We start from the raw sequence: 12,577 nt of genomic DNA on the forward strand, positions 1-12,577 counted from the left end.
CTTTAGCCGCATCATTCCAACATTTCCACTCATTGTGCATTTGTTCCCCCATAGGAAGAGCAGAGGCAGCCGACAGAAACAGCTCATCCCAAAGGTATGATATTTTGATAATATGCCCTATTACGACAGGCTGTCGCCAACAGCTGTTTGCTATTTTTATTGCCTTAGATATTCTTGTCCCAAAGTGCCATCAGCGTGAAAGAGACCTTGTTTATTCATCTTGCATACATTTTATGACATTGGAAGTCAATGTTTATGACCTTTGGACTGGAGTCATAAAGCTTAGAGCTGCTATCATGTTGTTTCTCCACAGAATCTCATGGACGTGCGCTCTGTCAAATATGTCATGGGTCTCACACAGCATGTGTCCCTCCTCTGTCCCCGCCAGTGCAACAAGCCCCCAAGTATTAGTGCACAGTTTGAGGTTTGTCTTCCTCTCTACATTGACAGTGGAAAGCCTGTACCTTATTGGTATATGCGGACAATGCGGTATAGAATGTTGCATAAGAAAAGGATTGGAGTCAGTACACCATTCAGTTCACCTAATTAAGACTATAAATTGAAAGAAAAGATTGCAACTATTTATTCATTGGATGTGGTCTTGTAATGTTAAAAGATGATGAAGCAAACTGTCAAGAAGCCACTATGAGCTGTATGTGTCTTACAGGCTTCACTCAATGTGCTGCTAGAGACTGTTGGAAAAGCTGAGCCGTTCTTCATTGTCTGCATACGCTCCAATGCAGAAAAGGTAAACTGTTAGTGACTTCACTGAAGTCACTAACCTGAGCTACTTACAAACTTGTTACATTTTAGTGGATTTAATGTACTGTAGTGTAATGTGTTTCATCATATTTAGGAGTTGACTAAATGGACAAGTAGTGTTTTGGAATGGAACCCTTCAGAGTCTAGACTATGTTTTCTTGCAGAAGGACATGCATTTTGATGATGAGTTGGTGTTGGAGCAAGTGAAGTACACGGGCATGCTGGAAACCATTCGCATCCGCAAGTCTGGCTACAGTGCCAAGTACACGTTTAAGGTGGGCCATGACTAATGTATTGTAATGGTAAAATAAAAACACTACAATGGGCTTAACCACCTAGTCCACATGTGATTGTCCTTAAGGAATAATTGGAATCCGTTTTTTTTTGCTGACAAAGGAATTTGTTGCGAGGTTCCGAATGTTGCTACCAAGAGGCGCTGCTGCAACACAAGAGGAAATAAGTAACTTGCTTCTGAAAATGGAACTGGATCCAACCACCTACCAAATTGGGAAAACCAAGGTAATGAACTGTGGCCAAACCAGTTGTAATTATGAGTAAAAAGTACTGTTTTCCTGTATAGCTCTATGGGCAGAGCATAGTAATAACACTGAAAGATGGGGCTCACCTACGCTAAAAGTCTATTGTTCATCTTTGCAGGTTTTCCTCAAGGAAAGGGAGAGACAGCGACTCCAAGAAATGCACAATAAGGAAGTGATGCGTAACATCATCATCCTGCAGCGCTGGTTCAGAGACTGTTTGATTAACATGCACTTCATGCAAAAGAAAGATGCCGCCATGCTCATCCAGGTGATACTGAGATAAGATCACAGCATGCTAATCCTAATTGATTATGGATAAAATCATATTCCAAATATTTTTTTGCGAGATATTGTCAGCCCAAGGTTAATCATGAATATTATCATCAATCATGACCCTATGACCTATATGCATTTGCTACAAAAAGTGACACATGAATAATATCACGATATAAGAGGAACAACAGCCCTGCAAAGGCCCAGAGTTGACAGATAAACGTTGTGAGTTTCAGAGATGCTGGCGTCAGTTCGCTGTAGAGAATAAGAGCCGAGCTGCCACAGTGATCCAGTCTGCGTGGCGGACTTCACTGAAGAGGAAAGAGTATATTGGTTCACTGGATGATGACAAGGGGATGCCTACAAATCGCCCTGGGCGACAGAGGTACATCATAAGCTTCTGTCACCAGAAGAGTAGTCTTGCGTAGCCAGACAACAATTCCACAATCTCCGAATGCTATATAGAGTCTGGAACTACACCTCCCGAAATCTGAGTAATCTGTTTGTCATTTCTGTATAGAGTCTGGAACTACACCTCCCGAAATCTGTTTGTCATTTCTGTTCAAAATATATTTTAAAATATCTTTAGAGCTTATTTTTTATTTCCATTTCTGCTAAGCAGCAAGCTATATACAGTACTTCCGCTTTATATTTTACTCATGATAGAGCTTCCATTGCTCCAGACAGTATGACCGAAGCATTTGAAAATTGTGAGAGGCAACAGTCTGGCAACACGAGATTACCAGAACAGCCAATTCAATATGTGACACAATATGTGAAGAACTGGAATGTATAGAATTATGAACTAGTGATTCCCACACCTGGAAAAGTATGGACATTTTTTTAAAAGCATGGAGAAAGTATGGAATACCGAAAAGGTTTATGAAGCCCAATAGTAGAAAAAAATAAACTCTTTGAGATGAGTTTTGTTTTCATTTCGAATAGACTGAATCTCAGTACAGATAACTATCACTGGTCAGAATTTATTGAGATGATAGCCCCTTGAGATGCAGAATCTCTTTTTCCTGTCTGGGTGCTCCATGTTGACCCTTTGCCTTAATCATTCAGCTAACATTCTGATTTGATCTGATCACAGACCGGGAGGTTGTGTAGAAAACGAACTGACCATCTTTTCAAAGGGTAAACTGTACTGTAGTGAGCCACGTCATTTATTAGATTTGCTTGGTTACAGGTTAGCTATACTAATGGTTGAAAATAGGGCAGCCTACTATGTTATTAAAACACTGATTTGTCGACAAAAAGGTCGACAAATCAGAATTGTTCTACTAAAAGTGTGAATAGACTAGGGCAAGAACACTCTGACTAACATCAGTCACTCTACAGTTCACTGTAGTAGAAGAGGTGTGGGTTTACCCCGCAGCTATGTCGGCTCCGCCTACAGGAAATACGTAAGCTGCGACCATGAGACCCGTTTCTGAATTTGTTTAGTTATACTGTATATATGCTGTATCTTTTTTAATTAATTATGTGTATCAGAACACATGAACTAGGCCTACCCAACCTGAATCTAAAGTGTGAATCTAAATTTGAACCCTTGTCATTACATTGGAGTATAAAGTATAAATCACCCACCCTAGAAGGTTAGGAGGGATGATGTAGCAGAGCAGAGTGGTACAGTAGATGTTTAGTTTACCCATGCTGGAGATCCACAATCTAATCCAAGTACACATGGCAACGATATTCTTATTGTAAGTCATAGGTGACATCCCATGTGGTTTGTATGCATGGTTACAGTCTGTTTAGCTTGATCACACACATTGCATGATGTTTTTCTTAAGGTATTGCTCAAGTTCTCTTATCGGCCTTAACACCCCCAAAAATATTTTTGCCATTGTTAGGCAACTGGATGTCCAGATGACATGGTCTTGGCCAGGACTATTACAGTCTTACAATTCCTTATTATTTATCGTTTTAGTGCAAAGCATTTTTCATGTCTAGTTTCTTCACCCCATAGGTCTTCCCTTCCAACTGACAAACTCTAGATATTTCAGTCTGTAATGTTCTCATAAATAAAACATAATTAAAAAGTTAAAGGACAAAAAGTTATTAATCGAATCCAAAAAAACATATCCAGGTGTCCTCATATATGGGGTTTGCCGATTTCCGCTGATGTTAGGTAGGTGATGGTAGTAGTTCATAGGTGTCCACATTTGGGCTGATCAGCTTGCCCGTCGTTGCTGGGGTTATTGCGTTGACCACGCATTGTGCGCCCGCCACAGATGCGCAAACGTGGCACAAATTGCCCCATTATCTGTGCGGCGTGAGCCCGGCCAAAACTTGTAACTCTACATATTGTGTCTGTGTATGTATACCCTATGTGTGTACAGTTTCCAATTGAATATTTATTTTAGGCAGTCCTACACAGTAGACACTGTTACTGCAATCTCCATAACTGGTTCTCTGACCGCACACAGCGTGGAGAGGAAAGAGCTGAAGAGACAGCCAGGAGTAGAGCAGCACAGCCCCAGCAGGAGGGAGTCCCGGCAGGCCAGTGGATCCCCGATTCGGCTCCACAGACCTATGTCTGTGCCACTGGACTGCCTAGCTGGCAGTGGTCACACCGGCTCCACTAGCCCCACGTCGCCCCAAAGCGGCTCCATCCAGCAGAGGAGGAGCGAGGGAGATCGCACTCCAAGTCCAGAGAGACGGCCACGGAGGGATAAGCGGTTGGAGTCGTTAAAGTAAGTTATATTACTCACTGATTCTGCCCCCGTCTCTGCTTCATAAAGTGTCACACTTTTCTGATCTGAGCTTATCTTGATGAAGAAAAAGGAACGTCCCTCGTCCTTATCTCATATCACTGTTATTTATTTGTCGGGGACTTGTATCTCTACGATTGGCAATAATTGTTCTTGTGCTTGTTTGAATTCATTACCTCAACCTTATTTCACTTTGTGACACAGGAACAAAGGGAAGTCGATGTCTGTTGACGAACTGTCCAAGATCAGCTCTTCAAGCTCTGATAGCGCCCCGTCTGCATCGGAGGTACCCCCCGTTTATCTAGTTATCGTTTATATGGTGTTGTATCAGCAAAGAATCAATTCTAACTACATTCACTTTAGCTTACGCTAGGGCTTTTTACTACTTGACTAGTTGCCTAGTTTGCTAGTCGACTAGTTGTTTAACTAGGCCTACCGATTATGTAAAAAATAAAATAATAAAACATTTCTATTTATTTTTAATAATAGTTGTACATTTAAAAACTGTACATTGGTGACTATAACTATAATCTAGCTAATCTTGAGGCCTACAAAAACCTTAACTAGTCAACTAGTACCAACAAAGTCGACTAGTGGATTTACTAGTCGACTAGTCGACTAGTTGCTTAAAGCCCTAGCTTACGCTATTTCTAGAGTTATAACATTTAACATTGAAGTGGTAAAACGGTGATATTAAATACTGTGATAAAAATGATGTTACAACTTTTGTATTAAAAATTGTGTGTTTTGTCATTGGAATGGAACTTTTCAGTGTTGTCTGACATATGAAGTATTATTTGTTATAAACTGTAAGCTTACATCCTGCCATTGACAAGTATGAATAGAGCGTCCACAGACCTCAAACAATGCAGGTCTTCCAATCTGTGGCTTATGACCTTTCCTGGCCCAAATAGGACGCGGTGCGCCTCCGCACGAAGCCCAGACGCAAGCGGCGATTAGCTTACGCCCGCAGCGGGCTGATGCTTAACTTTAGTAAATCCAAGGAATCCACTGGATACTGGAGTTTTCCTCTGCCTCCCATCAGCCCTGATGGTGATGGGACTTGCATGAAGACCTCGGCCAGTGCTGTGGACATCCGAGTCCCCAAGCCTCGGGTCAAGGTACTACTGACCTGAGGCACGAACTCTTGAATAACTGAAGCTGTGCTCTGCATGCACGCCTCGCATGTGCATTGGCCTTGTACCGTATGGCCCGAATGGATAACTCTGTGATGTGCTGGGTATTCCAGCTTCTGCTGTGCAACCCAGGATTCTGAGAAATGTTGCTGTTTTTTGCTGACATGCAAAAAATGAAACGAGAATGCAAGGACGCGAGCGGTCTTTTCCACAGCTTGTTTCAGACAGTTGACATGTAACGATCATCACAACTGATAACAAAGACCATTGGTTTTATGAATGTACCTTTGGTCACCTCAAACCAAACGAGAAGGGTATTTGTTCCTTGTGGCTAAAATCCTTTTAGACTATTACTAATACTGTACATCCTGTATGAGGAGCAAATCTCAGTTTTGAAATGGGGAAAACGGTGGTGGCGTGATTAAAACGACTTGCCTAACAGAATTACTAACACGAGCATCCTTATTTTGGATAATGCTAGCCCATATTCAGAGCAGGACATAGTTAATGTGAAAACATTTTGAAGTAATTAATTAATTAATTACAGCCAAATAAAAGTCGAAATGTAAGTGGTGGTGGGATAAAGTACTGTGTGCAAGATTCAGTCTGGTACAAATGGTGAAGTGGCTCACATCTATTCATCTAATCATTCTAATGCAAAGCCGCTACTGCCTGTTACTGGTTTAACATGGTGGCGGGAGAGACTGGGATTCATGGGTGTGTGGTCATTGCAAGGGACTCTGGTGCAGAATGTGGACACCATATATGGAACCATATAGTATCAACAGTGTGCTTTGCTTCATCTGTAACTTAACTCACTGGATAAGAAATATTGATATTTTGTCTTGACGTGAATTTTGCGTCACACAGTTTCGCATACGGGATGAAACGGAGGGAAATAGGATCAGTCTACCAGCCTATCCGTCTAAGCCCATTAATGAGCAAGGCTCTTCTCCTTCAATACCTGAGAGGTAAACCCCCTCTAGCCAATCGCTTATTATTAAAATAATGTTATACATGTTTTTTGCATGGGATTCATCAAGGTCATTTCTTTGTTCTCTACAGGGCTTGGTTCCTCAATAAAATTCTGAAGAAAAGAATGCCCAGATTGTCTCCAACAAGTGAGGAAAGAGGAGGTAGACCAAACATTTCCTAAATTATGAAGCTGTAAAACTTCTCTGTCAAGCCCTGCTGTGTTAAAAAAGGAAAAGCATCCACACTACTGCCATCTAGTGGCTAAGAGCTTATCAAACCTTTGAGAGGCTTTCATAGTGTTTTTTTGTGTGATTCAAAGTGCTTTAGAGTCTCTGCTCATTAATAATAAAAAATAATCATAATACACCAAACTTCTAGAGTTATTTAAACATATTGAATAACAACTTAATTAAAGCAATAGATATATTAAAATCATAATCAGAGCTGGTAGCTGACCAACTCAGATGATATAATTGCAATGTGCCTGGTTTGAATCAGGCTATACTGTAGAGCTATGCTTCCTGTTCTTCGCCTCTCTCTGCCCTCAGTTTCATAGCTCTCTCTACTATCTACATTCGAGGGCAGGGTAGAGAGGCTGCTTGGGGAACAGAAGGTCTCAGGTTCGATTCCCCGCCTGGCTATGTATCAATTTGACCACCTGAGCAGCCATCAGCTGAGTGAAGATGAAACTGAATCCCCCCCACAGGATTAATAATAGTAACACGCCTACAAATATTAAAAGGGAAAAACGACAATAATTTCAGACCCACCTGTTGTGAGTGCAATTAATCCTGACCATGTTAAAACTAATACTCTCTCACATGGTTGCATGCAGGCACATTACCCAATTATAAACCACATCCCTACCGCAAGTCAACGGCACAGGACAGCGGACGGCGTCGGAACCCCACCATTCGAATCAGTCGGGCCACTCGCGTTGAGCTGTGGAACTCCTCTCTGGAGAGGGAGATCACGGACACCAAGGAGCTCCGCGACCTAGATGAGTTCCTGGGCGTTCAAGTGAGCTCTTTACCTCAGGTCAAATGGAACAGTGCTTCACAAACTTTTTAGCCTGTGACCCAAAAGAGAAATTAGACGTTTGCCCGGGACCCAAACTACTGAAAATAGCCGATCTACAAGCTCACAACGCGACGCGGCGTGAGCTCGTAGATCGGCTATTTTCACTACTTCCTAAACATTTGTTTTCTAATTTATGGAATTTCTTAGATTTCTTTTTGTTGGTTTCTTCATGAAATTACTGAAGAAATTTTAATTCATTTTTGGGATTTCTTTCTTTTTTTTCATTTTTTTTTTCCAACATTTTTTGAAATAATAATAATTTAAAACAAAATGTAGGAAACAAAAAAATAAAGGGACCCATAAAAATGTGTCCACGACCCACAAATGGGTCCCTGACCCAGTGTTTGGGAAACAGTGAAATAGACCAGACATGTAGTACAGATGAGCTCATTTACTATTTACAGTTAGTTTAGAGTGCAAGGGAAAAGTAGCTTTCCAAAATGAAACGGTGATGCCTCTTTTTTGTAAAGCACTGAACATTGAAATGCAAATTACCTACGTACTTAATTACATAACACCTTCTAAAGACATGATCCTCTGTATTTTTGAGTGATCATCCACAACCCTCCTAGTTATAATTTGGAAGTAAGCTCTTCAGGCACTTTGTACAGGAAGACACGTAGATTTCTGTTTTATCGGGTCATTGTGTTCCTTATCATGTCTTCATCTGTGCTCCAAGGTGATTGAGCTTCGTAGCAGATCCAACGAGCTGTCGGCAACGGAGAACATCTTCCTTACAGCCACCATGCAGTTCAGGGATACCATTAAAAGCATGTACTCTCTCTCGGTTAGTTCAGCCTTTCTCTCTCCATACTAGCATGTTTTCTTTCATTAGTAAGAACTTCATGAATCAGGAGCTACATTAAATGTCTTAAATGTTTCTCTTTATTGGGATACTTGCATTTAGTGGATGTACAGTACCTACAGTCCTTCAGGACAAAATTAATGGTAAATCAGTCAGCACCACATTGACCTTGTCTATGAATATTTCTCCCTACATTTACAGTACCAACTAGTACAAAATGACCAACTTAGACACGGATGATATTAATTCTTTCTGTGCCTTACCAGGAGCAAAGAAATGACAAAGTAATGAAGGTGAAGAGTGGAGGCAAGGTGGGGCAGCTAATAAGAGGATGACTTATTAAGGGGAGTCGGGAACAAGCAAAGTGTTCCACCAAACTGACATATTTCTCTGCTCATGCGAACTGGCACACAGAAGCCCCAAATTGCCTACAAGGACCTCATGAAGGGATACCAGAACAGAGTGAGCAGTCTGTCTGGGCCCAAGCAGAAGACGGATGTCCAGCTGGTGGTCAACCTGTTCCAGTCTGTGCTGGATGGCTTCATCAGGGGGCAGCTCAAATTAGCTGAGGCTGAACCAGTCAAGGTAGAGGGAGAAAATTCCTGTGACTTCTATGAAGTTACATCTACATTTTTGTAGGAAATGCAACAAGCAACACAAGTCTAATATATTTTATATTCACTGATGCATGGAACGGTCTCCAAAGTTCTATATTCGAGATATCTTGTGTGCAAAGTTGACAAGTTTGGCCTGATGATGGCACTAGAGACTACATCATGCAGGCCCCCAAACCGCAATGGTTAGGATTCAAGTTTCATGCCAATCGTCTCATACATTTTGAGATATCTTGTATAGAAGTGGAAAATATGGCTTTATTACAGAGTTACTAAAATGTAAAAGAATTATGCATGAAACCATGCTTAATTCTTGTAATACATAGAGGCGTTTTTGGAGGTGGTTTCACTTTTCTCCAAAAGGTGTGTGTGCCTTGAATATAATGGCGTTTTAAATATTACAAAACATTTGTAAAAGTATATTTTTTCTTCTTGAAACTCCATATTGCAACTGCATTGTAATCATTTAACTTAACTAACTTAACATTCTTTTTCATGAAGTGTGTGTGTTTAAATTGAGATTCTCCCCTCCAACTTTGTTTTAGTCCACCAAGAAAACAAAGAAGAGGAGGCAAACATTAAAATGTGTAAGTTGAGATTAATCATTTCCCCTATGTAACCATTACCTTAGTTCTCTTAGAATGGTGGCAGGTAAATGATTAATTTTGTCTGATCCCTGTTGCCCCTACAGCCAGACAACCCTCTGGACCACATGTTCAGCTCGTACCAGGTGAACATCATGCAGTCGTGTGACTTGTGTGGCTCCTACATCTGGGGCATGGAGAAGGCCTACATGTGTAGTGGTGAGTTCAAGTCCCGCATAGCCCCACACTCCCCACTAATCTGTACTCTGTCGTACAATGGTGTTGTGAGCCGGAAATGGATTGTACAATCTACAAGCTCATAATGTGTGACTCGTTATGAGCTCCCGTTATGAGCTTGTAATGTAGACCCTAGAATGGCTTTTGGTTCTTTTTCATCATGCCGTTCTCTTTGTTTATGTCCTTTTTGCAGCGTGCAAGTTAATATGCCACAAGAAATGCCTCTCCAAAATCATCACCGATTGCTCAACACGTTGTGCCAGGAAGGTAGGACGTGGCACTTGCCCTAGCCTCGACGACCTTACAGTCTTATGCAAAACCTAGGGAATTTAGACTCATTAGTTTCATTGTACAGATATTCTAATGTTAGACAGATGTTAGTTCTTAGCTTACTTAAGATTCCTGATGACTTTCTTATGTATTTGATGTATTACCATGTGTTGTTCTTGCTTACTGTAAATTTCTCTGGATTAAGAGCGGCTGCTAAATGCCTAAATTGTAACTGTAAATATTGATGACATCGGTGTACTGGGGATTTTCTGTTTAAAGAGCTGGAAAGACGTGGAGACCCCTGTTACTGAACAAACACTGTATAGCAATGACTACTACAGTATATGAATTTAGAGCTATTTAACGCTTTACAAAATATTGCTTACATGACCGTTAAAACATGCATAAATACGAGAGTAATCTGCAGTAGAGGAAATTAAGAATAATGGCTTCTTCTTGCATTGTGTCTCTGTTTGTGCGTCTCACGTATGTGCTACAGGATGACAGCGTGCCCGGCTCTCTTCACTTCGGAGTGCACGTGTGTGTCCTCACCAGCAGTATCAACCCTGTGCCCATGGTGGTGGAGATGATGCTCATGCACGTGGAGATGAATGGCCTCTATATGGAGGGCATCTATCGCAAGTCTGGCTCCGCCTCTCGGGCCAGGGAACTGCACCAGATCCTGGAGACGGGTAAGACCAGCCTTTACTATCAGAATATTGAGCTATTTAAAGCCCTAACCACACCAATGGGTCGAGACGGTTTTAGCGTTGTCCCTGCGATGTGATATGTCCTGTTGCACGTTGACGCGCATCGTCCCTAGTGATTCTACGCATGGAATTCAATGGCGCAAACCACACCAAAGGGTCGAGGCGGTTTTAGCGCTAACTCCTTGCAACCGTTTGGACCCAAGGAGTTGCACGGTGACCCTTTGGTGTGGTTAGGGCTAACACTTATTTGAACCAAAAGCCTACTTTTCATTGCCATCATAGCCAGTGTCCATGTTGTGACATGTCTCAAATGATAAGTCTCAACTTCGATAGGAGTTTTTCTAAATAGATTTTGGAGAGATTGTGTCGCTCTTATTAACATTATATAACGAGAATTCAACAAATGATAACCTACCTACAAAATGTGTAGTAAACCTGAAGGATGTGTTCAGCAGTCACAACAACGTGACTTCTCCTGATGTGACCCACCGAGTGTTTGTTTGATTGATTGATTGAATTATTAACAGTTTGCAGAATTACAGTACAACTCAATACAAAAACTGTTAACTGTGAGTGGACGACACCATAAAGCATTACACTTGTTTACAATAGGGCCCACCATTTTCAATTCATCAAAACATTTAGAGTACGAATATACACAACAATATAGTCAAAACAGGAAATCATCATAGGAGGTAAAAAGGGAAAAGAAACATATACAGTGAGGGGGAACAGGGGTGGGTGGGGGATTCAGATTTTACGGGAGCCAGTTTCAAATTGCAGCCGTCCGTAGGTGCCCTTTGAGAGCAGTTTTGAAGGAGTCATGGGATTTGCATGTCTTAATGACTGTTGGTAGGGCGTTCCACATTTTGGTGGCATAGGAGCTAAATTAATTTAGTCCCTTGTTTGTGCCGAATCTGGGTTGCACATGGTTTGTTGAACTCCCTCTGGTGTTGTGGGTGGGTGCTGCACTACAGCTTATAGAATTGGTACACGTTATAATGAGTCTGATTTATTGTTCTCAGATCCTGAGGAAATAAATCTAGAGAACTACCCGATCCACACCATTGCAGGCCTGGTTAAACGTTGGCTTCGAGAGCTGCCAGACCCCCTTATGACCTTCAACCTCTACGATGACTTCCTGCATGCTGTGGGCAAGTAAAAATATTTTTTTTTTAATGGGGCCAGCCCCATTGCTGACAATGCACACGTTTTTCACCAGCTATGTCACATTAAAATTACAAGTTAGTTCTTTATCTTGAAGTGCCTTGTTTAATGGCATTAGCCATTGAGGAAAAGTGCTGCTTTCACTTTCCCGACCCAGACACTCCTACTCTACCCATCAAAGAGTTGAAGCTACAGACATCTTGTACCCTACTCACTTCTTCAAGCTTAAATGTAACATTCTAAGTACTGAATTAGCAATTTTGACTGTCTTTTTGACTGTATTTATATTTGTTTGTACACAGAGCTGCCAGAGAAGTCTGAGCAACTGCGAGCCGTCTATCAAAAGCTTGATGAACTTCCCTCTGCTAACTTCAACACATTGGAACGGCTCATTTTTCACCTTGTCAAGTATGGAATGTCTACTCTCACTTGTGCACATTCATTGGCCCAGTTTTTCTTGTTGCCAAAAACAAAATGCTTCCGCCATGTTGTGCAATGAATAACCCGTCTGAAAATGTTTTGTGCCAGGGACCACTGGAAGAGATGCTTTGTGTAAAGAATTACTTACTACATTATTATATTATATTTATATTGAACTCATTGCTGAATTTTTTAATTTTTGTTTTGCTGGTGAAAGTAGATGGTAAGCCCCCCTCCCGACTAACTGACACTCTTAAAGAGACAGACAGGCAGAATGGCTCTGCG

The 12,577-nt window shown here is 41.4% G+C and overlaps 1 protein-coding gene across 3 annotated transcripts in view; it reads left to right on the top strand.

The window, feature by feature from the left end:
- The window catches only part of LOC306943451 (myosin IXb), a 40,512-nt gene that overhangs the window by 23,230 nt on the left and 4,705 nt on the right, over positions 1 to 12,577 (top strand). For 2 of the 3 annotated variants that reach the window (XM_079529807.1, XM_079529805.1), the window contains exons 16-36: positions 55 to 94; positions 314 to 424; positions 668 to 748; positions 927 to 1,037; positions 1,159 to 1,281; positions 1,420 to 1,569; positions 1,811 to 1,959; positions 4,010 to 4,276; positions 4,499 to 4,580; positions 6,301 to 6,401; positions 6,496 to 6,566; positions 7,241 to 7,425; positions 8,165 to 8,272; positions 8,557 to 8,601; positions 8,705 to 8,875; positions 9,450 to 9,491; positions 9,596 to 9,707; positions 9,919 to 9,992; positions 10,495 to 10,687; positions 11,731 to 11,859; positions 12,175 to 12,280. In XM_079529807.1, the coding sequence (XP_079385933.1) occupies positions 55 to 94; positions 314 to 424; positions 668 to 748; positions 927 to 1,037; positions 1,159 to 1,281; positions 1,420 to 1,569; positions 1,811 to 1,959; positions 4,010 to 4,276; positions 4,499 to 4,580; positions 6,301 to 6,401; positions 6,496 to 6,566; positions 7,241 to 7,425; positions 8,165 to 8,272; positions 8,557 to 8,601; positions 8,705 to 8,875; positions 9,450 to 9,491; positions 9,596 to 9,707; positions 9,919 to 9,992; positions 10,495 to 10,687; positions 11,731 to 11,859; positions 12,175 to 12,280 (2,451 nt within the window). The remainder of the gene's footprint in view (positions 1 to 54; positions 95 to 313; positions 425 to 667; positions 749 to 926; positions 1,038 to 1,158; positions 1,282 to 1,419; positions 1,570 to 1,810; positions 1,960 to 4,009; positions 4,277 to 4,498; positions 4,581 to 6,300; positions 6,402 to 6,495; positions 6,567 to 7,240; positions 7,426 to 8,164; positions 8,273 to 8,556; positions 8,602 to 8,704; positions 8,876 to 9,449; positions 9,492 to 9,595; positions 9,708 to 9,918; positions 9,993 to 10,494; positions 10,688 to 11,730; positions 11,860 to 12,174; positions 12,281 to 12,577) is intronic. The other variant, XM_079529806.1, reaches the window with a different exon arrangement.

Source organism: Electrona antarctica (genome assembly GCF_951216825.1).
Source record: "Electrona antarctica genome assembly, chromosome: 19".
Classification (NCBI taxonomy): domain Eukaryota; kingdom Metazoa; phylum Chordata; class Actinopteri; order Myctophiformes; family Myctophidae; genus Electrona; species Electrona antarctica.